At 60.1% G+C, this 27,157-nt stretch overlaps 2 protein-coding genes across 4 annotated transcripts in view; both read right to left on the bottom strand.

The window, feature by feature from the left end:
* Nucleotides 1-929: 929 nt before the first annotated feature.
* On the bottom strand, nucleotides 930-9,905 carry TBX2 (T-box 2). The gene is made up of 7 exons (XM_012648461.1): nucleotides 9,248-9,905; nucleotides 7,862-8,129; nucleotides 6,736-6,882; nucleotides 5,497-5,573; nucleotides 5,234-5,397; nucleotides 4,163-4,800; nucleotides 930-2,020 (listed from the first exon to the last, which is right to left on the bottom strand). Exons 1-7 carry the CDS (start codon nucleotides 9,640-9,642, stop codon nucleotides 1,568-1,570), a joined length of 2,142 nt encoding a protein of 713 aa, XP_012503915.1. The 5' UTR covers nucleotides 9,643-9,905; the 3' UTR covers nucleotides 930-1,567.
* Nucleotides 9,906-17,021: 7,116 nt separating this feature from the next.
* Nucleotides 17,022-27,157, bottom strand: part of BCAS3 (breast carcinoma amplified sequence 3) — a 507,686-nt gene continuing 497,550 nt past the window's right edge. The window contains exon 17 of one of the 3 annotated variants that reach the window (XM_012648451.1): nucleotides 17,022-17,863. In XM_012648451.1, the coding sequence (XP_012503905.1) occupies nucleotides 17,715-17,863 (149 nt within the window). In that variant the 3' untranslated portion in view covers nucleotides 17,022-17,714. Of the gene's footprint in view, nucleotides 17,864-22,844; nucleotides 22,881-27,157 lie in introns of those variants that run through there. The other 2 variants (XM_012648453.1, XM_012648452.1) reach the window with 2 other exon arrangements.

The following is a 27,157-nucleotide window of genomic DNA, read 5'->3' as shown; positions in this document are numbered from 1 at the left end:
GAAACTGAGGCAGGAAAGGGAATAGCCTATTGATCTACACTCTCCACACCCCCAAGAGGGATTTAGGAAGAACTTCTAGGCCAGATTTTGCCACTCTAGTCAACAGTCCTGACACGGAAAAAGTGTTTCTCTAGTAGGGTCAGAGGTATTTGGGGGGAAAGCACGGCCAAATCCCTCCTCGGAAGGGAGAGGGGGCAGGGAGTACCCACCCAGAGGGGATGCATTTCCACTACGGTGCCCCAAAAAGGGAGTCGGGAGTCCAGGGCGCTCGGCCGGGCTTCTGCTCCAGTGCACAGGCACCAGGCGTGGAGCGGCAGGAGCGGCGGACAGGCGGCGAGTGGCCAGCAGAGGGAGCCCGGCCCCGGCGGGGGACGCGAGGGGCGCGGGGGATGCGGGGGGCGCGAGGCGGCGCGGCGCCTCCTGGCCCAGCCCGCGCCCCGCGCCGGCGCCGTCGGGCCTCGCGGCTCCGCCCGAGGCCCCAGCCGTGCTGTCGCCCCCGGGGTGCAGCTGCCGCTGAGCGAGGGGCGCCCGACCTTTTGTCCCCGCTGCTGGTCCCTCTTTACGCGCTTGCCGCGCCCCAGCCCCGCGCGGCCCACAGAGCGCACAGCGCCGTTCACTTCGCATTGTAGCGTTTTATTGTTTTCTCGCGTTTTTGTCGTTTCGTTCTCGCTCCGAAGCGAAAAGTGAAAACCTGAGGTGGAGCCCGCGGGCCGGGCGAGCAAAGCCCGGGCGGAGGGGCCGAGGGGCCGGCGGGGTAGGTGGGGGCTGCTCCGGGGCTCGGGGCCTTCTCCCGCAGCCAAGAGCCCCCCAGCCCTGTACAATATAGATGCTCATGTAAAATGAAAAAAAAATTAAATGCTATGAGTTAATCTCTAAATATATGTACACATCAATGTACACCTTTGAATAAATTAATACCAATTTGCATATTCTGGGAACCTTAAAGCTTATTTACACAAATTACCATTTATTTCATAAATATCTTTTTTTCCCTGGGGACTCAAGGCGGAAGCGCCACTCCCTCCGTTGACCCAGGGGTGGGACGGGTGCCCGTCTCTTGGGGGAAGAGGTGGGACGACTAGAAGGACACGTGTCCCCCAGCTCAAGTCTACACTGACTTCAGTCTTCACTGGCTCCTGCATCCTCCACCCCAGTTTCTCACGCGGTCCACCCCAAGGCCAAGGGCTCTAGGACACCCTTTGAAGCCCCCACCCCTGGCCCCTGCACCTTCTGGCTTCTGAAGGGACCGCTGGGCCGGAGATGAGGCCTTTCCCACTGCGCTGGAAGGCCGGAGAGACCCCCTCCGACGCCACACCTTAATGTTGGAGCAGATCTGGACCGAGTCCGGTGGCTCCAAAGCGACTGTGTTCCGGGCCGCCTGATTCTTGTTGAGACCCAGGAAAGTGTCCCAGGCCCCAATTTGCCAGACGAGGCTCTATTCTGGCTGCTGCAGCCCACTTTTGCTCCTTTATTTAAATAAATACCCATTCTGTGCTGTACACGTCCCAAGCAGCAGGGGCAGGCAGCCCGGGAGGCCTGCATGGCGGCGGAGCAGCTGGGCAGCCCCTCACTTGGGCGACTCCCGGCCGGGGGAGAGGGCTCGCTGGCTCTCCAGCCCACTCACCAGTCTCTGGATGCTCTGCAGTTCACTAGCCGCCTCCTTGACTGAGCCGCTGGGCGACAGGGCACCACGGGACGGGGCCCCCACTTTGCGGAGAGCCAGCTCGGGCGGGGGGCTGGGCTCCCGACTGTTGCTCCCTGCAGCCTTGGAGCCTTCGGATGCCAGCCCGGTGGTGAGGAGGCTAGTGCTAGGCGGGATGGTGACCGGGATCTGGTAGGGGCTGAAGCGCAGGCGGGGCCGGGCACTGCCCAGGAAGGGGCTCCGGGATAGGGAACCAGCCGCCGCAGCAGCCGCAGCCGCAGCACTGGTGGCCGGCAAAGCCGAGGCGGCTGCGGCTGCTGCTGCCATGTAGGTGTAGGGGTAGGGGAAGAGGCCTCCGAAAGTGGGCATTGGGATTCCCTAGAAGAAACAGAACAAGGCAAGAGTTAGACGTCCTGCCTGAGGTATTTCTGAGGGTGGTCTGGGTAGTGAGGGTGGTGCTCCTTGCCCTGCTGTTTTAGGGCTATAAACCCAGAGCTCACATAACTATGACCACAGGCAGCATAGGTAGGTATGAGCCATGGCCAAACCCAGTTAGAAGAGGGAGATTATTTCAGGCTATGATGCAAAGGCCTGGTGCCATCAAGCTCTGTGCTGGGTATTACAGTAGGGGTAAGGGAAAGGACATTCCAGGTGGCTGAACTAGCATAGGCAAAGGCCTGAGGGGAGGAAACCAGGCAGGCATGGGGCCAGGTGGCAAGCAGGCAGCTCTGGCTGTCTTGGGAGGTTCTGCTCATTTAGAGCAGTGCCCTGCCACCCCTCCCGTCTGCAGGCTCCAAAGGGCTGAGGGAGCATAGGCTGGGGAAGGAGCTTTGGAAAGTCCCCTTCTGCCTGCTCACCTGCTCAGGGGTCTCCTGCCTGCGCCAGGAGAAGGGCACAGGTGCCAACCAGTTCAGAAAACTGGCCTGAGTGTTCTACAGAGAACTCCTGGCGTGAGCACCTCAGTGGCAGCTGAGGAAGGAATGCAGTCTTTGCCTGTGGACAGCGCAGCAGCCAGGAACCCTGGACAGAACCGCCTGGGTTCATGAGGCCTGAGTTTGGGATTATCTGACCTTTGAGATAATGGCTCACTCCCCAGAGTGTGTGGGCATGGGGAGGAGGGCAGGAAGCCTCAGGCCTGGCTCAAGCAGGGAAAAGGAAAGAGGCAGCTGAGTCAGTGAGAAAATACCCTTCCTGAGGGGGTCAAGCCCTGCGGGACATTTCAGACCCAGCATCTCAGGTTGGGAGGAAGGAAGGAGGTGACAGATGTTCCGGGATTTGGCTTTACCTGAGGGCTGGGACGGGCTGCACTGGTCTGGGAACTTAACCACCAGTACTTGTACCAACTGATGCCTCCTGAGTGCTGGGTACTCTCACCCTGGCTGTGCACCTGCTGACCAAGCTGTGTCTAGAAGCCCTGACTTCCCTATGACCTCTATGACACCCACCTTCATCAGCAGAGTTTGTGCGGGGAGGAGGCATTCACATACACACAGAAACAAGGGCTATTAAACCTCCAAGTCCCTGAACGCCATTCTCCGGAGCCTTCCCCTGCAGCCCAGAGCCCTAGATATGTGATGCTGGTACCTCAAACTCTTCATACACACTGACGTTGAGCTCTGTTCAAAACTCATTTCAGAACCCCCCCCAACTTTAAAAATATTTGCTTCTGAACCAAAGGAGCTTTCTCAGACCTGAACTCCTATTTTCCTTCCCTTGAGATAAGATCTCAAGGGTTCAATTTGCCAGAAACCTCAGAGGGAAGAAAATGAATGAAAAGATTCCAAATCTTTCCACAGGGAATATTCTACCCAAGCAACCAAAGAGGCCGCTCTCCCCATCAGATCTCCTTGGTGTGCCGCTAGCCACATTTTCATAAACTCTCCCGTGGGAGCTCAGAATTTCGACCAGGGCCTGGGGAACTGAGCTCCCCTTCCCTGAGATGTGGCTGGGGGAGTTGGGGAACTGAAGTTGGGGGAAAACCAGTCTTGCCCTCTGCCAGGGCAGAGGACTTTACAGGGGCAGAGACATCTGGGAGGTGGGTCATTTAGGTGGCCAATTGTCCATGCAAAATTTCCTTCTCCCTTTATCCAGCCGCCCTAGCCTTTCAGGACTAACAGGGAACCAAGGGTCTTTTCTCCCAAAAAATTTTTCCTGAGGCCTGGAGAGCGGACTTTGCAAAAGCCAGGGGCAGCCCTGGTCTGTCAGAGTCAGAAGAATATTGATGGGTGCCTCACTCCTTGCTGGGGTTATAGGGAATGAAACAGGCCCAGAGAGGGTCAGGGACTTGCCTAAGGTCACACAGGAGTCAGAAGCAGTGCCCTGGTCAGACCGTGGACCTACAGTCTTAGTTTCTCAGAACCGAGGTGTCACGGAAAGCGTCCATCAGGCCTCCCCTTTATGGAGTTCTTGTCTGCTGGAGACTCGGAGCACCTCTGGCCCCCCTCAAGCTCTCTGCTCTCCTCAGCCGCCCAGCTCACTGCTCTTCCTCCCTTTGTGCTGCCACTAGATCACAGGCCTTACCTGAGATGCCAGCATGTGCTGGGAGAGGTGGAATGGGAAGGGCGCGGCGGTGCTTGCTGCGCTGGCCGTGGGACCCAGCCCGCCTGCGTCCAGCCCCGCGGTGGTCCCGGGCCCGCCGCCTCCGCCATTGCCACTGCCGCCTGCCACCGAGGCCAGCAGGTGACCCATACCCATAGCGGAGAAGGCGCCGGGGCCCATGGCGAACTGTCCTGGGTGCAAGAAGAGCGGCTGGCCGGCTCCTAGTGGCCCGAAGAACTGCTGCCCGTGCAGGTGGCTGGAGAAGGCCAGGCTGGGCAGGTGTCCCGTGCCCAGGGGCGACGCACTGTCTGTCTGCACCACCAGCGGCGCCAGGCCAGGCTCCTTGCCCTCGCCCGCCTCCTTGCGCCCCTCGTCCTTCCGCCGGCCGTCGGAGCGCTCCTTCTCCAGGCTCCGCAGGCCGAACGGGCCGCCCCCGCCGCTCTCGGCCGGTTCCTTGCCCCTTTCCGGGCTGTGCCGCTCCCGGGCGCGCTCAGGTTCGGGCAAGCGAGGGGGGCTGGCGCTGTCCGGGGCTGGGCTGCGCCCTAGCGCCGGCCCGGAGCGCTCCTCGCTCAGTCGCTCCGGCTCCGGGTCGCTGTCCGCGGCGCACGACTTTTCCTCGGCTGCGGGGAGAGAAGGCGCGCGGGGTTACAGCGGCCGGGCGGAGCCTGACGCGACGCCCTCTCCGGGCCGGGAGACTTGAAAAGGCTCCAGGGGAGGCGAGTCGGAGGAGCGTCTAGAGTCAGGCAAGGGGCAGCCTCAGGTCACCTAATCCAAGACCCCACAGTGGAAGAAATTGAGCCCTGGAGAGGAAACCTTACTATCACAGAGCCGCCAGCGCCCGAGGGGCCAAGCTCGGAGTCCAGAGGACCGTCTGGCTACCAGGGGCCACCCTCACAGGAAAGACCCGGGTTGGAAGCCCCATCCCAGACATCGTTGACGCTTCCTCCCAGGCCTTTAACATTAGCCGGTCGCTGAGCAAAAGGCCAGCCCGGCACCCTGAGGAGACCTTCTCCGGCTCCCTCTCCCCACTGCCGTCCGACCCCCGACCCTCACCTCGGGCTCGGTGCAGACGCAGCGGACTGGGCACTGCGCCCGGGGAGGGCGGTGGTTCCCGCACTGGGGGAGGGTCGCAAGACGAAGCGTCCGACTCGGCGCCGTCGCGCTCTGGCTTGCAGTGCTCCTCGTACAAGCGCAGAGACGGCAGCGTTAGCTGCTTCCTGGGGATGAGCGGAGGGAGCGGGTCAGCGAGGAGCGCAGCCCTCCTGCTTCCTGCCCCCGCGGGCACCCGCCTTGGGGCCGTCCTGCTCCCTCCTCACCTTTTCTCCCGCCGGCCGTTCCCAGTGTCCCGGAAGCCCTTGGCAAAGGGATTGTTGTCGATCTTCAGCTGCGTGATCTGCGGACACCGAGGGGGCGGTGCTAGGTCAGGCCGTGTCTCTTCCAGCCTGGCCGGGGGCATCCCGAGGTCAGCGGCTGCCGGCCGCAGAGGGGAGACCCGCGGAGTGTCCTCTTGGTACCCTCCCGCCTGGGATGGGACGCCCCGAGGTGAGGCCGGCGGGTGAGCCTCGAAGAAAGTGACAAGATCTCTCCTCCTCCAAAGACTTTATTCCAGGAATAATCCCTCAACACACTGGCCCCAAACTGTTCTCGCAGAGTGGAAATTGGCCCGAGTATGCACACAGGCCAGCGCTGTGACGCAAGTTAAACGACTCCGCACCTGAGCAGGCGCGCACGGCGACAGCGGCGCACGCGTTAAGCCCGCAGGTACACACAGACTCACCGGCCCGCGCACACGCAAGTATACACAGAACGAACAAGTGCCCACAGAACCAAACGAATTCACGCGCCTCCACAAGAATCCAAGGCTCCCCAAATGGAGCAGCAAAGCCAGGCGTACGCGTCGGCTCACAAAGACAGAACAACCGGCACCAACACTCCTGCCCTCTCATTCGCCCGACCGTGGTCACTGGGCACGGGCGTAGTGGGGGTGTTGCTCTGCCCCACTAGAACGAGGGTGTAAAAAGGCAGCAAACAGAAGACGCCCTTTAACTTGAGGGAAAATTTTCTAAGCACCTTCCAAGGGGTCCAGGGCCTGGACTGACCCAGAACAGTAGCCAGGGGTGCTTGAGGAGCTGTGTCACCTGTCCCACCCTCTGGCTCCCCCAGCAAAGTGAAATCTGGGCCCCAGGTTCCAAGCATCGCGAAAGCTTGGGCAGATTGCCTCAAGCGCCCTCTCTTCATTTAAATTCCCATTCCTGAGCCAAGAAATAAACGAATAAAACGTAAAAATGTCAGCACGGGCCTGGAGTCTCTGCTAATTGCTAAGCAAACATCTCCACCCGAACGAGCGCCCAGCTGTTCGCGCGCCCCCAGGGAGCTTGTATGGAAGCGTCCTGGGCTCCAAAGAGGGGCTGGAGGATGTCTGTGGGTGCCCGGGAGTGGCCGTGAGCTCGCGGAGCGGGTTGGGGGGCGGCGGGGGCGGGGGTGAGTGACGGGTTGGAGCCTGCACGTGTTGAGGGGTGTCGTGCAGGGCTGGGCCCACCGCCCACCCCACGCACCTTGTCATTCTGGTAGGCAGTGACAGCGATGAAGTCGGTCTCTGGGAACACGTAGGTGCGGAAGGTGCTGTACGGCAGCTTCAGGATGTCGTTCGCTCGCACGATGTGGAAGCGCGGCTGGTACTTGTGCATGGAGTTCAGGATGGTCTGCGGGGAGCGCGCGGGTCAGCCGCAGCTTTTCTCTCTGGGGACCCGACCTCTTCCTCTCCATTTCTTTGTCTCTCTCTTGGTTCTGCCCCATCCCCATTTTCCCCTGTGTCTTTACTCTTTTCTCACCTGTATTTCTTTTTCTTCGATTTTTTCCCCTCAATTTTCCCCACAGCTTTTCTCCCTTTCTCTCTCCACTTAAATTTTTTTTTCCTCCAGTTGGACACAAATAAAACAAAGCAATGCAAAACAGAACAAAACTCTACAACTCCACTCTTAACTTCTCTTCCTGGTCCCATTGCTATGCCCCCTACTAAGGCCACCGTGAGAAGATTCCAACCTTGGGGTGTGGGGGGAGTCCACCGACTTGCTGCCTCAGAATGGGCGTTCCTTTTGCCCCATGGACCCCCCCATTCACTGGGGACTTGCTCAGGCAGGAATGGAGAGAACCCCCAAACCCTGTCCTCCTAGTTGGGCATCTGCCTGTGGGAGGAGGGAAAGGACTCAGGGAGCCTGGGGCAGGGGTGCGGGTTGAACTTTTAAACCCCCTAGTCTTGGAGGAAGGCTGGGGACATGGGACTTGGGGAAGGGGAAGGGCCAAGCTGAGGTCATGGGCAGGTCTTCTAAGCTCAGCACCACAGGCCAAGAGCAGGGTGACCTCCCTGGAACCTGCACTGCACACATAGTCCCAGCCTCACCTGCCTCCCTCTTGACCCTAGGAGGGCCCTCAAAGGCCTGACTGGAACGGAGACTGTGAGCAGCCTGGAGCTTGCCACCCAGCCGCCATTCCCCAGGCTTGCAGAGCAGAGCCCTGGGGCCCAGGCCCAGGATGCACAGGCCACAGGGCAGTGAAGGGGCAGGGGCACTCTGGGGGTTTGGCCAGCGCTCCCTGCTGGGGAGTCCTGCCGCGGCTCTGCTCCCCAGCTGTGTGCCGGGTGCTGCGATCTCGACCCCCATCCGCACCCCAGCCCACACTCACGAAGCCATGCTTGTCAGAGATGTTGTTGGTCAGCTTCAGCTTATGGAAGGCCACAGGCTTGGCCATCCACTGCTCCCCCGTGGCCGGGCTGTCTGGGTGGATGTACATGCGTTTGGGCATCTCGGGGTCGGCCTTGCCTGCCACCATCCAGCGAGAGTTGTGGAACTTATAGCGGCAGTCATCAGCGGCCACAATGTCCATCAGCAGGATGTACTTGGCCTTCTTGTCCAGGCCGCTGACTCGCACCTTGAACGGGGGGAACATCCTCCTGGGAGGGAAGGAAGGGGAGAGACTCCATTGGGACCCGGCTCTTCTGGGTCCGCGGACCCCTCTTCTCCGTTCTATCTCCCCCCTCGCCACCGCTCACTACTGCCTGGAGTTCCGGTCTGTGTTTCCTGTTGTTTGCCTGTTGTCGCCTGCTCTGCCCTCTTATCACTGCCCAGGAGACCTCTGCTCCCGGGAGATCCCAATTCTGCCTGTCAGACCCTCTGGTGTACGGCTTCCCTTCTGTCCTGTGCTTAGAGCCGGACACCCTCTTTCTCTCTGATCTGAGATGAAAGCTGATTCCCGGGAAGGAAATCTGGGCCCTCTAGAAATACACTCATTTCTCCTGAATCTCCTCGAAATTCGTTCAGAGTATACTACCCACTTGGGACCCAAGCGCTCAGAAATAAATTTGGAGGGTGCTCGTTTTGAGGACTGGGTTACAGCGCCTGACCAGGGGCCCTGATCCTGCAGTTCGGGGGAAGAGGGTGAGCCTGAGGCCTGCATGCTCAGCGGCTGAGTCGTGGGGTGGCGGTGCTGGGGACTGTGGCTTTCTTCTGGCTTTAAGGCCTGGGGCGGCGGATGTGTCCAGAGCTCCGAGCTCTGTGGCGGGGACACTCTCTCCGGCCGGGTCAGGCGGCGGGCTCTCGGCTGACCAGGTGCTTGCTGTTGGGAACCGAGCAACCCCACAGGGGGTAGTGGGCCGCCGATCCCACTATGGGCTCCAGGGGCGGAGCAGCCCCCAGACTGTCCCAGGACGCTGCATTTCCCCGGAGTTCGGAGACGGACCCGGAGGCAGAAGAGCAAGACCGGCAGGGCCAAGCCGCAGGGCCAAGACGCGGGGCCTCCACGGCTTGGCTTTGGGACTTGGATCGGTTATGACTATTCGTTAGGAGCATGTTTTCGTTTTATTTCATTCGGGGGATTTTGGTGTTTTCGTTTTAAAAGAAATTTGCTCCGGTGCCAAACGAGAAAAATCAGCTTGGTTGTCTGTGGGAGCAAAGCGTGGCGCCGGGGCCAGAGCCGGGAACCGGGAGCTGGGAGCCGAGAGCTACGGGCTCGGTTCTGTCCGGTCCCCAGCCCGCCCTCCCGCCCGCGCCCGCCAGCCGCCGGCCGCCCTACCTCCCGGACTTGGTGATGACCATCTCCGTGCCCAGTTTGTGGAACTGGTCCCACAGCTCCTTGGCCTCCAGCGTCACCTTGGGGTCGTCCTCCACCTCGTCCTCGGGCTCCAGGCTCTTGAGCGAGCGCAGATGCGCGGCGGGCGGGTGCGGGCCCAATGCCGAGACGTGCAGCCCCGCCTCAGCCGCTGCCGCGGCCGCTGCTGCTGCGGCCGCCGCCCCGGCCAGACTCGGGTCGGGCAGCGGCTTGGCCAGCGCGCCCGGCGGCAGCGCGAGTGCCGGGAAGAAGGAGGGCTGCGCCGCCGCCAGGAAGGCGGACATGGGGAAGTCGGCGGGCCGTGGCGCGTGGAACGGATGGTAAGCCATGGCGCTGGCCGCCAGCGCCGGCTCTCTCATCGGGACATCCGGCCCAGGCACCCCGGGGCCGGGGCCGGGGGCGCGCGGCTCGGACCCCCGGCCCGGGCGGCGGCGCGCGCGGAGGACGGACGACCGCGAGGCGGGCGCGGCAGCTGCTCTTCCCGGCTCCCTGTCCCGCGCTCCGCAAGGGGCGCGGGGCTGTGTGCGCGGGGGCGGCGGGGGCTCTGCGCGGGGCTGGGCTGGGCTGGGCCGGCCCGCTCCGGCGCCGGGGACCACGCGCGACTGGTTAGATCTTGTCGTGATCTCTGGAAAACTGTGACTATCTCACATGTCCTGCCCTGCTCGGATCCCCTGCGCTAACGAGCCAGGCCCCCCTTGATTGCTGATTTTACGCTTTTTGGACCAATTGTGGGTCTCCGGGGGCGGAGTTTTGACAGCTCAGGCCAAGCTCCGGCCGGGAGGGGGGGCCGGGGAGAAGGTGTCGGAAGCCTCAGCAGTAAGAAAACATGTCAACAGAATAAAATATTAACCAATGACGGGCCGGCGGGCCCCGAGACCCCTCCCCCTGCCCCGGCCCCCACCTCGCCGCCCGCGCCCGCGCCTCCTGCGCCGAGACTGGAAAGCGCGGAGGGCCGACCTGACCCGCCGTCAGGGCCCAAGGCAAGGGGTGCCGGGTCCCTGGGCATCGGGGAAGGACCCCCAGCCGCACGCCAGCCCCAAGTGCAAAGCATTGACACGGCCCCGAGAGGAGAGGGAGCACCCTCCTTCTCCCGCGCCTGGAGGCCCAGCAGCTCTGGCCCGCGCCGCAGCCTGGCCTCCGACCCGGCTCCCAGTGCGGCGCCGCTGGGGTCCCCGCGCTTCGGAAGAAGGCTGCAGGCTCTGTAAAAGCGAGGCCAGTGGGCGGGCGAGTCGGGAGGCTCGGGTGGCCGAGGTCCGAGAGCGGAATCCAGGTGGCGGGAGCTGGTGAGTGGAGCCATGGCAGAGCCCTTCTGGGGCTGGCACGGGCGGGAGCGGAACGCGGCGGCCTTGAGCTCAGGAAACGCGGGGACCCCCAGGCTCGCGCCTCTTCTCATAGGAAGGCTCCGAAGGAACCTGGAATTTCCGTCAGGCCCTGGACTCAGCCCTGAGCTCGCTGGCGGCGGGCTGAGCGGGTCCTCTGGGCTGGGAAGGTGAGCGCACCTTCTGCTGAGCACAGGCTGCACTGTGCGGGCGGGTCCCGGACCCCGGATTCTGCACCCGCGACTGAACGAATTTTCGCCGTATCCGGTACTGGAGACGCAGGTCTCGCTTTTCCTGAACATCGGCATCCTTTCTCTGCTCTCCTAGTCACTTTTCTAGAGTTTGTTTCCATCTCTTGGAAGCGCACGTCTCCCAAGTTCAGGAGTGCTGAGTGACACGTGTGGGAGTCAGGGTGTCTGCACGCACCTGTGGTTGACCCCCCGCCCCCGTGATCATTCTTAGTCTTTAGTCTTCCAGCAGCCCCAGTATTTTTTCCCCATGGTGTGTGTGCGTGTGTGTTTCCTGCCCAGTATGGTGCCCTCTGTGTGCAGCAAGAGCTGTAACTCAAGGTGTGCAAAGGGAGAGTACAGCAACCACGCACCTGTCTCGAATCTGGCCCGGGCGCGGACCCTCGAGACCTGGAGGTCGCGTTCCAAGGACAAGACGGAGCATGCACTAGCCACGGGCGACACTCCCACTCGTACAACAAATGCCAAGTGTGGGTGAGTTTGGCCCGCACGGGCTCTACGCCCGCGTGGTGGGCACATACATCCCACATCCAACAGTGACCTAGGCAGGTGCCTGCCCACTGCGCACGGCCAGTGGCAGGGCACCTCGCAGCTCAACGCTTAAAGGTGGTTAGTAGAGGCCGGATCGCTCCTGGCAGTGCGGGTTGGAGACCGGCATAAATATTTTGGCCTCCACGACCGTTTTTTCTACTTTTCGAAGCCAACCCCAAGGCTCTCACAACTCCTCATCGCGGTGCACATGTTGGCACTACCCCCACAGGGTTTTCTCCACGATCTCGCTCTTGGCTAGTCACGTCTCTCTTAGTACCTCTTCTCTGCCCAGAACGAATCTTTGGCTCCGCGTTGCGCAGTCTATGCAGCCGGGGCAGGGTCCATTGCAGTTTTGCACAGCAAAGACCTGCCAGCTCCACCTTAGGCGAGATGTGGCCCCTTGGGGTGGGACCCGTGTGGACACGTTTGCACAGTCGGTGAAATGACCACGTAATAACCAGGGCAGCTTTCCTTAGCCCAGAATCCAGGGCCTGGGAATCCGTGAATACATTTGCGAAATCGTGTATGCGTGGACACGTATTTTCGTACTTGTAAGAATGTGCGTACATCTAAGCGAGTGCATTTTAGACATTTTCCTGGGGAGAGTCCGTAGGTGGTCCAGGGGTCAAAGGCCTGGAGAGTTTGAAACACGCAGGCCTTGGGTTATTTGCCCAAGAAAACCAGCGGCGATGGTGCAGCAGCTATATTTGGGGACCGCAATCCTACCTACGGAGCCACCGACCTGCCCTCTGGCTTTCTCGGGCTCTTTTCCTGTTGGGATCTCACCGCCTGCCCCGCCCCGCGGTCCCGCAACACCCTGAAGTCCTCCTGCTGCAGACGCTCGCGGGATTCTGTGTTGCCCCCCGCCCCTGCTCCGCGTCCCCGCTTCCAGTCCCATCCCAACTCTCCAGTTAGGAATATCCTTGGCTCATCGAAAACTGGCGCTAGGGAGGCCTGGGCGGCCCTGGAGCGGCGCCGTGCAGCCCACAGCTCCCGCTCGGCCCCTCCCCCTCCTAGGTTTACTCTCGTCGCCTTCCCAGGAACAGGCGCCCCTGGGGGAGTCCCCCCGGCCGAGTGTGCGTGTTTCTTTAAGAGGCCCCGGGGGGCGCCTCGCAGGCCGCCCGGGGCTGGAGGGGGAGGGCACGGGCGGGGGCGGCTGGCGCCAGGCGGCCGAGGCTCCACAACAAAGCTCCGGCCCCTGTCACTTCGCATCGGCCCGGCCCCGCAGACGGGCGGGGGACGCGCGCTCCGCCGCCCCTCCCTCTCCCAGGCGGTCCTGGGCCCGGGCGTCGGGCGGGCGCGGGCCTTCGGGCCTCCGGCCCATTGCGCGCGGTCTTCCCGCAACAGCGAAATCGGGCGGGGCAGCCTGGGCCGGGTGGGGCCGCGGTCCTGAGCCTGATTGGGCTGCCCGTCCGTCCTTTGGCCCGTAACCTCTCGCAGGGGTCAAGGGACACTGTTGGGACCTTCCCCGGCTTGAACCTCAAAGGGGGTCCCCGCCGTTGTCTTCGTCGGTGTGACTGGGCGCGGGTTTGAGTGGGCACGCGCGGAGTGGATGGCAGGACGCTCGGGGCTGTGGGGGGATGTGTGGTCGTGCGGCAGAGGGGACGAACGTGCTTCCGAGTGACGGGGCGCCGGCGTGAGACTGGCAATAAGCGCTCGGTAGCCTACGAATGTGCCCAGGCTAAGCTCGGTGACGTGTGTGGCCCTTTGCGTATGACCAGCTGTGTGGTGCCCCTGGGCGCGTCTGTCCCAGTCTTGACGTGCAGTGTGTGTGCGTGAATGAAGACACTCCCGCGGACAGAGCTGCTTCCCATTGCGGCTTCTCCGCCGCACCCGTACCTCCCGGAGCCTTGGCGCCAGCCAGCCCGGTTTAGCGGCCGGGCCGGGCTCCCCCGCGGTCCCAGGTCTGGCTGGGGTGGGGGCCGCGGCCTTGGTGACCCCAGCCCGCAGCGGCCCGGTCTGTCCTGTCCACTTACACAAATTGCAGCTGACAGGCGCGCAGTCTCTCTGGAGCCGCCGCCCGCCCGTCGCCTCTCCAGTCCCAATTATCCCGCGCAGGGTCGTGCCAACGATTGGGATGGGGCGGGAGACGCGGGGAGAGCAGGCAGCCCAACTCCCTCCTGGTCGCGGTGTGGCCCCGGCCTTATGCCAGGATCGGCGGCGGGGCCACTTCCTACAGTTAGGCCCGGGGAAGTGCCTCCGCAGCCACCGCCTGTGTGGCCCTGTCCCTCGTCTTCTAGGCTGATACGAAGTCTAGGCCCAGCCTGGCCGCTATGGGCCTGGACAGACCTGGCCCTCGAGGGACACTGTTTTGTACCTGAGGGCGAGATCACAAGGCCGAGGACCAAGGCCACGTCTCCGCCGGACTTTGGGGGACTTCCCCAGAGTTTGGGGGGCTCCCCAGACTACTCACTGCTCTGGGACCGCGGTTCCACCGAACCGCTTGGAACACCGCGGTCGGCAAAAGTGAGGTGCGCGCCTGTGAAGTTGCACGTGTGGACGTGCATGATGTGAAGTCATGTGTGCTGGTGTTTGGGATCACGGGAGCATGAACAGGGCACTCTGCTGAGTGGTTTGAGAGAGGGGGTAAGGCGCAGGAAGGACCCCTAGAACGGGCCCACCTGTGACAGAGGGGCGGGGCTGGCCCGCGCGCGCGCGCTCACCAGGCTCTTGATTCGCTTTCAGAAATGCTTATGCAAGGAGGTGGGGAGAGGGGGCAGGAGTCCCTGGAGCAGTTTGGGGGTAGTGCTCCAGCTGCACCACCGCCACCCTCCGGATGCCTCGTTAAGGAGCTACCTGGCCTGTCCCATTGGCCTCAGTGCCTCGAACCACCCTTTTGCCTTCTTGACCTGCAGTTTCCCCTTTGCCTGCTTGGGCTCTGTCGCTCCTCCAGGCAGGACATGCTCCTCTCTCCTCACCCCTCCCCCTCTTTACAGATGAAGACTCTGAAGCCCAGAGGTGCAATTTACCCAAGGCCACCCGAGTGCTGGTGACAGAGCTCAGATGGGACCCTGGGACTTTAAAAGGGAGCATGCCCAAATCCACTCCTTAGAAGGTAGTGATGCCACTGCTGCCAAGCTACCTACCCCTGTTCATACAGCAAGGCAATACTGAGACTCCAGGGCTTCCACCCTCCCCTGGGCTCTTGCTTTGAATACAAGGCACACAGGATGCTGTCTCTTTGCCCTAGAGCGTCCAGTTCCAGGTCTGCAGGAGGAGGCTGCTTTCCCAGTTCCACAGGGATGAGAGCAGCTGCCCAGTTAGTCAGGGGCCCAGGCTGGAAGCCTGAAGAACTGAGGCATGGGGGAGTGGGATCAGAGTCCTGGCTTGTGTGGGGGCATGGGAGGTCAGCTCAGATTCAGGCCCCTCTAAGGGAACTGGCCGAGGCAGGAAGCAGCAAGGTGCAGACAGGGGTCAGCTGACTAGCTGTGCGACTTCATGACCTTGGGCAAGGCCCTGTCCCTCTCTGGGGCTCAGGCTTGTCATCTGCAAAAAACGAATATCTACCAGTGCTAGGTAGGTACTAGGTACCTTCTAGTTTAGAAAGTCTCTGATCTGTGAAAATAAAAAGTGCTGAGAAACCATCTCCAATTCCAGACTAGGGGCTGCCTGGACTGATCTATGCTTGTTTACAGAGGAGCTGGCCCTACTGTTGGTGCTTGTGTGCCCGAATGTGCCTTGCGACCACTGGGCCTTTTCTCAAATCAATCCTAGACAGTACCCTCACTCCTCCGGTTGCCAACCCGGCTCCCGCCAGCCTCTTTCCAGATCATTAAGGTATTTTTCCTCCATCAAATTGAGAGGGAGTCCATAGTAATTTGTCCATTGAACAGGTAGTGCTGTGAGGATAAGGGAGGCCACATGGCTTCCTCAAGGTCACCTGGTCTGGCCACAGTTAGATGCATGTTCTGATGACCTCCTAGGTGATGCCATCACGAGGTCTGCTGGGGCTGAGGGTGAGGCAGAGATTGCCCTGGATGTTATCTGTAGAGGATAGGATGCTGGCTGCTCTGGGGGCCAATGGACCGTAAGGTCCCCCACCCTGGGGCCCAGTTCTCACTTCCAGCTGATTACAGACTGTGGCAGGGTCTATAACCTCTCCAATTAGCCAGGGGCCAGGCCCAAGGCCTTTCTGATAACCTGTGCTCCAGTGGCAGCCGCCATGGGGCCAGCTTATCTGGCCTCTCTTATCCTCACCCTTCCCCCACATACTCAGAGTTGGCCTGACTGCTCGAGCAGATGAATAACCAGATTGTCCTGCAAGCTCAGCCGACAAGTCCAGCCCTACACCCACCACTTTCCCTGACTGGAGGAGGAGGCCACAGCTGTTTTGCCCCCACCGGAGGGGAAGGGCTGGGCCACAGAGGACTCCTGACTCTAAGCTGCCAGCCAGTTCCCCGCATGGCTGAGAGAGCTCCTGGCAGCAAGGTCTTTGCCCCAGCCACGTGCCCTAGGGTGGGTTCAGAGGGGCTGGTGCTTCCTAGAGCTCCTGGAGCTTCTGGACCCATCCCCAGGGTGCCAGGCCATGGGCAGCACGCACAGGCAGCCTGATGGCACTCTCCTCCCTGTCCCCTTTTGACAGAAATACTGCTGTAGCTGAGGCATGGGGGTGGTGCCCGGCCCATCAATGTCTCCAATCAGCAAAATGGGGAAAAGCTGCAGCTCCCGCAGCAGCCCCACTGGCTAGACCCAGGCCTCCTTCTGTTCCCAGCATGCCTCACTCGGGCGTGACTTCTCACCGTGCAGGTGCCCAGGCAGGAGGAACTGGCTTAGGCCACCCTGTGCAGGACTGTCTCCTGAGCTTACAGAGCCTCGTGTGATTCAGGCCCCCTCCTCCCAACATGCCCAACTAATTTGATGGCGAGAACTGAAAATTAAGTCTCTTCTTAGTGCCAGGGGAGCGGGGTGTGTGTGAAGGGGGCAGGGGCCCCAGCTCTGGCCAGATGGTTGGATGGAAGTCCCGCTTGTCTGTGAACTCAACTCTTCTCTGGCTGTTCCATTAAACTTCACCCCAAACCACACATGGCTCAGTGGATTTCCTTCAATCGCCCAAAGCCTCCCTGGGGTCTCTGGGACGTGTGGGCCAGGGAAGAGGGTGACTAGGACTAGCGTTAGTCTCCTTCCTGCTCAACACACCTTTGTGCTCCCGCTCTTCCTGTCTCCTTGTTGTCATTCACTTTAGGTCCAGAAATGGGAGGGAGGGAACAAAATCAGGAACTTGTCATCGGAGGTTCTAGCCAGGTTTCATGAATACCCACCTTCCCTGACTGCCCTCCCACCTTCTGAGTTTGAAAAGAGAGGCAATTACAAGGTGTCCCAAAGATGAGGCCAGAGGCTCTGCCAAGCGCCCCTCCCCACAGCAACGCCAGCACATGGCGAGGGCCTGACTGGCCTGGACTGCCACACCAGGGGGGCTCTGAGCCTGTGGTACCTCGACACGTGCCTCTGGTAACAGGCAAGGAGTTTGGAGAATGGACTTAAATCAGGCCCCACCCAGATTCGAGAGCAAAAGTTCTCCTTCCCATTCCTACCCTCCACAGACCTCCCCCCGCAAGTTGCACGAGGAGGGGGTGCTGGGAGCCCAGCAATAAAGCCACAGGACTCTGCTCAGCATTTGGAGAGGACCCTGACCCCAGCAACTCAAGGATAGACACCAATTGCAGCGTGATTTATTAGACAAGACGTGCACTTTCGACAGGGCCTCGGTAACCAGTTTCCTTCACCGAACAGTACAGGACCAGGGTAAAAGGGCTTAAAGAAAAGAAACAAATTCTTCCCATGAGCCGGTGGGGAAAGAAGGGAGGAAGGGGCGGTATCTCCTTCCCTCCTTCTTCCCTCCTCCTTCCCTAATACTCTGGGCCTTAGTTCGCCCCATGCTGGAGCGGGGCTGACCAAGGGAAGCTGGGGGCAGTGTGTGTCACAGCCAGAGGAGGCTGGGGCTGAGACTGTCCACGCAGGGTCAAATGCTCTGCTGGACGATCCACCCTCTCCCCACCCAAGATATGGTCACTGTTCCAGGCTCCCGTGGGTATGTTAAAAAATACAAAAGCGGATCCAATGCAGGATGTCATGTGCAAACAGAGAAGGGACTGAGCTTCTGCAGTCTCTCTGGCCGCAGCCCCCACTGACGGGTGCGGCAGAGGTCAGGTACACGAAGGTGCTTTGGAGAAGGGTCTCTTCTCAATCCAGGTAGGATGGGTGGCTGCTGTCACTAAGCTTAGGGAAGGTGGTTGATGAAAGAGGAGCAGAGACTGAAGGGTAGGACCAGAGGGGGGCTTCTCCCCTCCTCCAGCAGGCGAGCGGGCTGGGCAGCCAGAAGCAGGTTGCTGGTACCTACGGGAAGCCAGTAGGGAAGAGGCTGAGGGGCTGACTCTCATTGGTGGGGAGTGGAGATCGGTAGCCATCGAAGTTTCTTGGGATGCTGCCACTGGTGGAACCGGAGCTGTTACTCAGAGTCTCGATGCTTCCCTCTCGCTGAAGTTCTGCAAGACAGAGGAGAGGGCCAAGCATGGTCAGAATGGGGCATGGGGGGGCGGGGGCACACCCTGGGCCGGGCTGTCTGCCTTGAGGCACCATTCTGGGTCCACTGACATCCTTCTGCAGGGGGATCCCCACCTGTTCCCCAGATGGGCAGGCGGCAGCTCAGGTCACAGGGAGGCTCAGCTGGGGGAGGGAGAAGCCCCCTTTGGCTGGCAGATTCCAGTTTTAGACCATGGTCTTTCCCTCATTGTGCCCAGAAGTATGGCCACTCTGATGACTTGTGTGGACGGCACTGCTCTTTGCGGGACACGAGCCCGCACGGGCACACGCACTCATGCTCAGCCAGCATGCTCCCCAAGTCCACAGGTGAGGTGGAGGGGAGAAGCCAGGACATAGGAAGGACCACAGCTTCCCAGCCTGACCTGTCCCCACCTCTTATTTCCTGCCCTGCCTGGCCCTGGAGCTTCCACCCCGGCCGTGCGATCACTTGTTCGCTCATTCACACCCACTCAATCCGGCTAGGCCTTGGCTCATCTCTGGAACCTCCTGGAAAGTGTCCTGTTTCCCTGAAGGAGGGAAGGCTTGGTTTGAGAGGGACCTACTCTGAGGGAGAAAGGGTGCCGGTTTGCCTGGGGTGACTCCTTTCTCCCTTCCTCTCAGCCCCCAAGTGTCCCAGGTATCCCTCAGATGTACATGCTCGGAGTCAACCTGTAAAGCAAGCAGGGAGGCTCCCCCCACCCTCCACCCCTCGCCTGGTCCCTGCACAGCTTGGCTGTGGCAACCTGGCCCTCTCGTTCGGCTATGGGCACCTTAACTGCCCACCATCTCTTGACCCAAGACAGGTGCTGGGGCAGGTGGATTGGGAGTAGAATCCCCTGCTGTTGAATATAAGGAAGAAATTACTTCTTGGCTTTTTGAAGGTGGCCAGTTCCTATTGCCTTTCAGTCCCTCACAGTGTGCTCTGAGATGTGGGCACACACATACCCAGGCAGTCTCTGGGGTCTGTCACAAGCCAAGACGTGGCAGCCTGCAACCTATCCTTCTCCAAGGCACACCTGCCGGTGACTGGGGGCATTTGGCCTGTCCACCTCAGGAGTGCAGGACCTCAAGGCAGTCACTTGAAACAGCAAGGTGTGCTCATCTGGTCTGGTTTGAGACCTTGATCTCCAGCCTGCGCCTGCTCCCAGGCCCCCTGCCACAATACACACAGCACAGCTGGCTTTTGTTAGGGAACGAAGGGGTCATGGCCGTCACCACCAGCCAGGAACTAACCACTGACCCTCACTTCCTGCAGGCCACCCCCCAGCAGCAGCACAGAATGGAGTGGGGGAAAGGAAGGCACCTGGGCCCAGGTGTGAGGTGCCCCAAGGACACATCAGCCAAGTCTGGGGCCCAGGCCTGGGCTGGATGGGGGCACTGGGACACCAGGCCCTCTCAGCAGTTTAGGGGCTGTGGAAGGAGGGGGCTGTGGACATAAGCTGAGGGCCTAGCTATGGTCCCTGATCTCCAAGAGACACTGGCTGCCCTGCTGGGCCTCTACTGGGGAAAGCCAAGAGTTATCTGGATATGGACAGAAAACAAGGCAGGTGGCTGCTGGGTGGAATCTCTTTTTTCCTGCTCATTCTTTGAGCTCACCTGAATTTGGGGGTACAGACCATTGTGCCACGAGAGGAAGAGGATAGGAAAGCAAAGAGAAGACCCTGGGAATTCTATATGGAAGCTTCAGACTCCAAGGGGGCTTCCTCCACTCCCTTCTTTCCCCATAAGCAAGTCAAGGAGAGTGCAGGCGGGCCGTCGCTGAGGCCCCATTCAGTTGGGTTTCGAGGCCCTTGCCCTCATGCACGGCCGTCCCGGCACTAGGGGGCGCTGACAGCAGGACCAGGAGGGCAGGGAGCACCAGCAGAGCACCAGCATAGCAAGAGAAGCAGGGGCTTCCTTAGGATCTGTGCACCAGGTCCAAGGAAGAAAGCCCCAGATGAAGGAGCAGGAAAGGCCACCAGGATGGGGGAAGATTAGCCCCTTCTCAGAGCTGAGGGACAGCCCCAACAGCCTTGATGCAAAATGCCAACACGTCCACCTTGCCAGGAAAGCCGAGAAAACCAGAGCCTGGGACCAAGCACAGCACCCCCACTGTCCTGGGGGCAGGACCCCAGCAACACCCCCAGCAGCTTCAGTGACCCCCCACATGAGTCTGAGTGGACACACCCCACCCCAGCATGTGACGGTGTGGGGATGGTTGCCCAGAGGCTTACAAGATGAATTTGCTGCTCCTCAGGGCCAGGTGGGCTTGAGCTGCCTCGCTCCTACTTTCTCTTCAGCGATTAGGCCCAGGTCAGATGGAAGCGCGTAGGCTTCCCCCTCACCCCACATCCCAGGGTAACCCAGGCCCTGCTGGGTTTCTCTGTTCACTGCCACTGCCCTGGGCAGGCCTGCACTGTGCACCTGCGTCTCCTGACCTGCAAACCCACACCAAAGCCAGAGTGGTCTCTCTACAGCACAAACCTCATCTTGCTTTACTTCTGCTTAAAAACCTTTGACGACTCATAATAGTCCCAAGGATAAGGTTTGAACTCCCCACACTACAAAATGGCCTTCCATGACCTGCCCCCCGAGCCCCACCTCACTAGTGTCACCTACTATTATGTCTGAGGAACCACAGTAACCACCTGTGCAGGTCTGGACCCCCCGCCTCTCCAGGCTGCCTTCGGCCTCTGGGCCTGTGCTCACAGACCTTCCTCTGACTGAAGAGCCCTTCCAGTCTCTCTGGGCCCCAGAACACCCACTCATCTTCCAAAGCTTAGCACAAATGGCCACTCCTCCACGAGCCTGTCCTGTTCCCCTGGCAGAGCTGGGCTTCATCGTGCTCTGTGCTGACTCCTAGACCAGGCCCTCCAAGCCACCCTTGTGTGTCTCCCTATCTGCCTCAGGGGCAGCTTCTGTGCCTTATATCTCTGTATGCCCAGTGGCAATCACAGGGCCTGGAAGATTGCTGGTGCTCCAAACACATTTCTGAAATGAATGAATGAATGAATGACGTGGTAAGGGGAGGTGGGGGCCCATTCTTCAGCATGGACTAACTGAAAGAACCAGGGGCCTGGCTGGCCCTGGGACAGTCTCCTGGGTACTTTTCTACATGCTTCTCTCACACCCTCTCTGCTTCCCACGGAGGACAGTGAGTGTGGGGGCGCAGAGGGGAGGAGGGTGCGCACAGATTCCCCTCCAGTCATCCCGGCCGCCCAGCCCTAGGAGCAAGCGGCAATGGAAACGTGTGGCCTTACCTTCCTCCATCCCGAACACATGCTTTGTTACTGTTGGGTTGCTCACGGACGCTGGGCTGTTGGCATTGTTTTTTTTTTCCTTTTTTTTTCCCTTTTGAAAAGAAAAGCATTGAGGAATCTTTTTGGAAAAGATATGGACAACGATTGAGAAGTACACTGATCTCTGCAAGCAGGTGGAGAGGGAGTCAGGAGGCACAGGTATCACACGGGGAGGAGGGCAAGCTTGCAGTGGAATTCTGCAGTCAAGGAGGACAGTGACATGCATGTGTAGGGGCTGGGACTGGTCAGTCTTGGGGGTCCCAGAGATGGAACTGTGGTGACAGTGCCAGGACCCCCTTCAGTATGGGGTGGGGGCAGAGGAGTCACACATTGAGCATGAAGAACAGCTCTGGGAAGGGAGAGACCAGGACCTATGGCCCATGTGGTGCCAGATGGGGCCCCATGCGGGCGGGCTGCTGGGAGAGGAAGAGGAGGGGGAGGCAGGCTGCACAGTTTTCAGGGCCACCTCTGGACCTTCTGACTGACTGGGCCAGCTCTGGCCGCTGCCTTCTTCTCCCAGCCCAAGACCCCCAGGCCAAGGCAGCTCTTCAGCAGCTGAGGTGGGCTTGTAGGGAAAGCCCACCGGAGACCGGCCAGGGCCCGGGAGAGAGTGCCGGGGGCTCTGCGACAGGGAACAAGGGAAGCATCCCAGCAGCACCGCCCCCCCAGGTGTGGCGATTTTGGTTGACGGGGAAAGGTTAGCTCTAAAACAGCTGTTCCCCAGGCCCTCAAGTAGGGTGGGCGGTGAGAAATGGCTCCCAGGTAAGTGGCTGGACTCAGACATAAGACAATCTCATTGTGACTCACACTCTCCAGGGACTTGGTACCCCTGGGCGGCAGGTGCTGTATCCCTGTCTTGCAGATGGCAAAACCAAGGGAGTATAAGAAGCCGCCAGCCCTGGGTTATGCACCACCCAAGAGAACTGGCGCTGGTGCAGGCCACAGGATGTTGACAACTCCAGGCGTCACTAAGACTGGTCCCCACACCCAGCCCAGCTGTGTCCACCCGTTCGCCGTGGGCTCTTTCTGGAAAAGGGGCCTGTTGCCCTCTGCTGCCCCTCTGTGCCGTGGGCCAGGATGGGCAGGCTGCAGGGGGACAACGGACTGAGCAGCAACTAAAAGGGCAGCACCTCGGCTCTCGTGAAATGAGTGACGGATGAGAAAGCCCGATACTCATGTTGCCCCCACGCCACATGGAGCCCCACATGGAGCCGGTCAAAATCCAAAGGTGTCAGAGATGGTGAAGAGGGGTGGCTGGCCTTGTTAAGGAGAAGCGACCCGACCCGGTTACCTGGGAGGGTATGCTGAGGGAGACACAGGGAGGGGTCATTCTCCGTCTGAGAGGAGGACAGGCATAGCCGAACCTTGCCCTGCTCCTGAGCCGGGTGGTGCAGAAGGAGCTGCCCCTCACCCCACAGTGGGATGCTCCCCGGAGCTATGGGTGGAACATTCCCTGGGAGGGGGTGAAAACTAAGTGAGATGAGGGGAGAGCTGGGGAAGCCCAAGGGGGTGGGAGACCCCAGCAGAGGGTCAGAAATGAAGTCTTACTTCCAGTTTGGTGTTCTCCGGGCTGCTTCCAGGCTGGGTGGCAGTGGGTACGTGTGGCCAATCAGAGGCCCTGAGAGAAGCTCCTTTGGCTCTGGTAGGTGGGGGCATTGTGGGGAGCCCAAGTCTCAGGGACTCAGAAGCCTGTTTCAGGGACCTGAGAGTGTCAGTGAGGCAGTGTGTTTCTGGGAAGAGGGTGCCTGGGGCCCCTGGCTCAGCCTCTGGGCAGCCCTGGCTCTTCCACCTCCAAGAAGGAGCGTCTACGGCTCAGTACCTGAGCATCACGATGTCGCTGAAGGGACAGCCAGAGCACTGCGATTGGGCCCTGGCTGCAGCCACCTGCCCCCGTCCCCAGCTAACCACCTAAGCTATGTGCTGGGTGCAGGATTAGACCTCAGGGTGTAGTTTGATCCCGAACCATGGCTCTGCCCACCTGCGCAGTGAGAAGGGAGAACGTTTCCCCAGCGTCAGGGAAGGCAGAGGGGTGCCAGCCCAGGTTGGGGGAGGCAGTTTAGGGAAGTGGTTAGAGCACAGGCTCTGGCCACCTGCTACCTGAGAGGCTCCGGGTGTGTTACTCAAATCTCTTGCCTCGCGTTCCCAAACGTGAAAATAACAGTGTCTGTTTCATAGCCTGGTTGTAAGAATGAAATTAAATAATGCATGTAGAGTGCATCACAAAGTGCTTGACGCTTCCAGTCAGCAAATGTGAGTTATTATTGTTGCAATCAGATTAGTCACTGTGATTATCCACAGGACTTCAGGGTCCCTGTCCAGCCTCCTCCCCAGCAGGTGTTTCTGCCATCCAGGCCCCCACCCGCTTGGCCTCCACTAGAGCTTGGGAAGGATTCTTTTTTTTTTTTTTAATCAAGAAATGGCCCAGGGAGGAAGATGGCAGATGTGTGTTTACAGCTTTTCATTTCCCTTTTTGCCTCCTTGCAAATACTCTCTTCCAAGATGGAAAATAAATTTCTAACCCTGTTGACATGCATTGATTTTTCCCTACTGCATCCACCTCCCAGTTCTCCCACATTAGCAGGAACTGTGGTTAAGACCCCTGCCTGGGTTGGGCTTGGTGATAGCCCAGGGGAGTGGACGGCCACACAGCACACAGTAGCTGGCCACGCTGCCCTATCTTGCCCAGTGCCTGGCTCAGAGGAGGTTTGCAACAAACAGAAACAGCTTCAGTTCCCTTCTGCTTGAGGGCTCTTGGGTGGGGAGTGAGGGGTGTGTGTGGGTGGCGGGGAGGGGAGTCCTCTCCTAAGAGTCAGGGATTTTCAGCATTTTCTCTTGAAGGGCTATATGGGAAGGAGACCAGGGACATAGGGCTGCTCTGAGTTCACAAATTGATTCAAATGGGGTCTTCCCCAAGCAATCAACTTTGTCAGCAAGGGGCCTGCAGAGAGGGCCCGGGACCAGCTATGCAAAATGGGGCTTAGGGAGAGGCTCAGCACCGGGAGGGTTTGGACGCATTTAGTGGGGCTAAGCAGAGTTGGCAGCTTCCTGGTGCTGGCACCTGGAAAGATGGCTCAGATGCCAACAAGGAGGTGGCCCTGGCAGACATGGCTAGGGGCTGCTTGTCTTACACCAGTCCTGGGCCTGGAAACTATTGCTCTCTCTTCCAGAGTGTGGCTGAGGAGGTGGGGGAGCGGCGCTGCTCAGTGAGACATAGAGGAGTTGGCTGAGATTGCCTCTAAAACCCTGACAGCTCTGTTGGAGACCACACTCTGGGCAGGAGCCAGCCTCAGCCCCCAGGGCACTTTTTAGGAGGTGAAAAGTGCAGCAGTTAAAGGCGGCAGCTATGGGGAGGCCTCGCTTCCCAGGCACTCAGCACACCCACCTCCCAGGCGCTGGCTCCCCTGCACCTTCCCTCTTCCTCCCCTCTGGGCTTCGCTCTGAAGTGTGGGGCTCTTCCCCCCCTCAGGCACCTCCCTCAGGCTTCAGAGCTGCACAGACACCAACAGACCAGGGGGCCTCCTTGCCTACCAGCAGTGAGACATGGGAGGATGGGGGCTGTGCCGGGGAGATGGAGAAGGGAGTCCCCTTTCTCCTCCAGAAGGGGTTCTGTTCCTTTCCCCAGCAGGAGGGAGGAGGGCAGCTCCTCTGAGCTGAGGGGCTGAGGATGAAAAGGCTCTTCCTCCTTCCGATAACAGGCATCCTGGTTTGGGCTGCTGGAACCAGGGAGCAGATGAAAGCAGGGCTAACTCTGGCCTGCTGTTATCTCTGGGGCTTAACACCTAAATTTGAGCAGACCCCTGGCCGGCTGCCGCCACATACTCTGGTGCCTTAGCACACGCAGCCTGCATTCCTGAGAGCTCTCGCCATCAGCCTGAGTGCTGAGGCCTGGGGCAGCCACCAGCCTAGCTTTTGTTCATGACTCCAGCAGGTACTGAGACCCAGAATGTTGCTGCAGAAGGAGGCCAAGAGCGCATGGTATATCCTGCCGCCCTGCCCTCCACGCTCAGCTCCAAACACTGGAGGCAAGTCTCTGGTACTCCTGGTGCAGGGTGTCTGGAGCTGCTGCCATTGGCCACTGTGGCTATGCACAGATGCCCAACAGCCTCAGCAGGGTTTGCAGGGAGACCTGAGATGTTCCTGAGCATCCACCGCCCCAAGAAGGTGAAAGTTGTGACCAAGACCCGGAAATGGCTGAGGAGACTGAATTGGGCAAGCAAAAGCCCTCTCTGTGCCTGAGCTTCCACCTGAAAAACTGGGTAAGGCAGGTCACTTTTCCTACCGTAGCCAAAGAGAAAATGTTCTCAGCCTCTGGAAGCCCTGTTCATGACAGCAGGCCAGTGTGGCGTTAACACCATGAGGTGGGGTTTAGGGCAGGCTAGATCCCAGAACTCCTGGTGCCCAATGGGAACAAAGGCACGGTGACAGGGGATGTGTGTGCTGGAATGTTGGGGAAGGGAGAGGAAAGGAAAGAGATGGGGAGAGAGAGGCCTGAGGAGTGAGGACTCAGGAGGGAGGGCCTCTCTCAGAGTCCTGCCCCATGGTCACCACGCCTGTCTCTGGGCTAGAGCTGACTGTGTGCGCACGTGTGCATGGTGGGGGGAGCGAGGGCACTGGAGTTCCAGGCAGAACTTGTGGCCCAGCCTGTGGACTGCTGAAGAGCAGTGGCGGAATGCAGGGTCTGAGCCAGAGGGTGCGCCGGCCAGGTTGGCGGGCCACTTTCCTACCAGAGAGGCTGCCACACCTCACTCCCTGGAAACCCACGCTACCCAGTCCTCCCTTGGTGTTGGCTTCAAAGGAGAAGGTAGCAGGATCACCCGCCCAGACCACCTCGGCTGGTACCCCACGTCCAGCAGCCCTCTCAGCACCCACTGCATTAGCATAACTTTAAATCCTAACCAGGGCAGAGTACACCCTGTCACACACAATATGCACAGGGACAGAAAGGCTGAGCTGACCCAGTGCATGTGTCCCTTGTTTGAGGTACTCGGTAACTCCTGCTGGAGCCGCGCCTACGGTCAGCCGGAGGTGGGGAAGCCCTGACCCGCCACTCCCTGTGGACGGCCAGAGGAGGACTGTGGCAGGAGCCAGAGACTTTGCTCTGGCTCCAGTTCTGTCACAGACGTGCCGAATAACCTAGGCAAGTGACTTCACTTCTCCTCTGCTTCAGCATCTGCCGAACAGGAGGGGAGGGTCTGCTCTGGTGACCTCACTGGGTGTGTAAGGCTCTAATGAGAAACGGATGCGGAGGGGCTTCAAGAAGCAGAACCCTCCTCGAACACGCGTAAGAGACCTCTGGTATCTTCCAGGGGCAGGCAGAGGCCCTGGAGAAGCACTCCTCGCCCGGAGGGGCTGAAATGCCCTTTCCAGCTCCAGTTCCACAGCACTACACAGGGCACAGAGCCTCGGCAGATGCCATTTAAGGTTGACTCAGCTCTGCGGCACAGCAGACGTGCCTTTGATGATGGAGAACACCGGGCAGGTGCTGCCACACGACCTGTTTGTGTGGGGGTGCTAAGGAGGGGCTGGGAGGAGTCTGGGCACTGGCAAACGGGCCTACTCTGCACAGCTATGAAGAGGAGACAGGGCTTGGAAACTCTTCCTTGGCACCAGGTGCCTGGCAGCTGGCCTGGACCTGCCTGTCTCCTGAAGTCCAGCCATGAGGCTTGGAAGACCCCACCCCAGTCCCAGGCGGGAGTCTTCCTGAGCCACCCTCCAGATAGCACAGGGGCCTGCAGACCACAGGCTGTTCTTTGAATGCTGCTGGCCTGTAGGCTGGAGTCACATCTGGTTCTCATTCAAATGTCCAAACGTAATTAAATTCTCTACGACGCAGCGGAAGAGTTTGGAAAGATGTGGCTTTCCTCCTTTTCCATCAAGGTTAAGAAATCTCAGTCCCTCACTCCACCAGCAGACTCGCCTCCTCCCTGTCACTGGTCTGTTGCAGAGGCCAAGGCCTGTGCTCTTATCTGTTCTCTAGAG

This window comes from Propithecus coquereli, unplaced genomic scaffold (assembly GCF_000956105.1).
Source record: "Propithecus coquereli isolate 6110/MARCELLA unplaced genomic scaffold, Pcoq_1.0 Scaffold285, whole genome shotgun sequence".
Lineage (NCBI taxonomy): Eukaryota > Metazoa > Chordata > Mammalia > Primates > Indriidae > Propithecus > Propithecus coquereli.
This window is presented reverse-complemented; position numbering and strand designations above follow the sequence as displayed.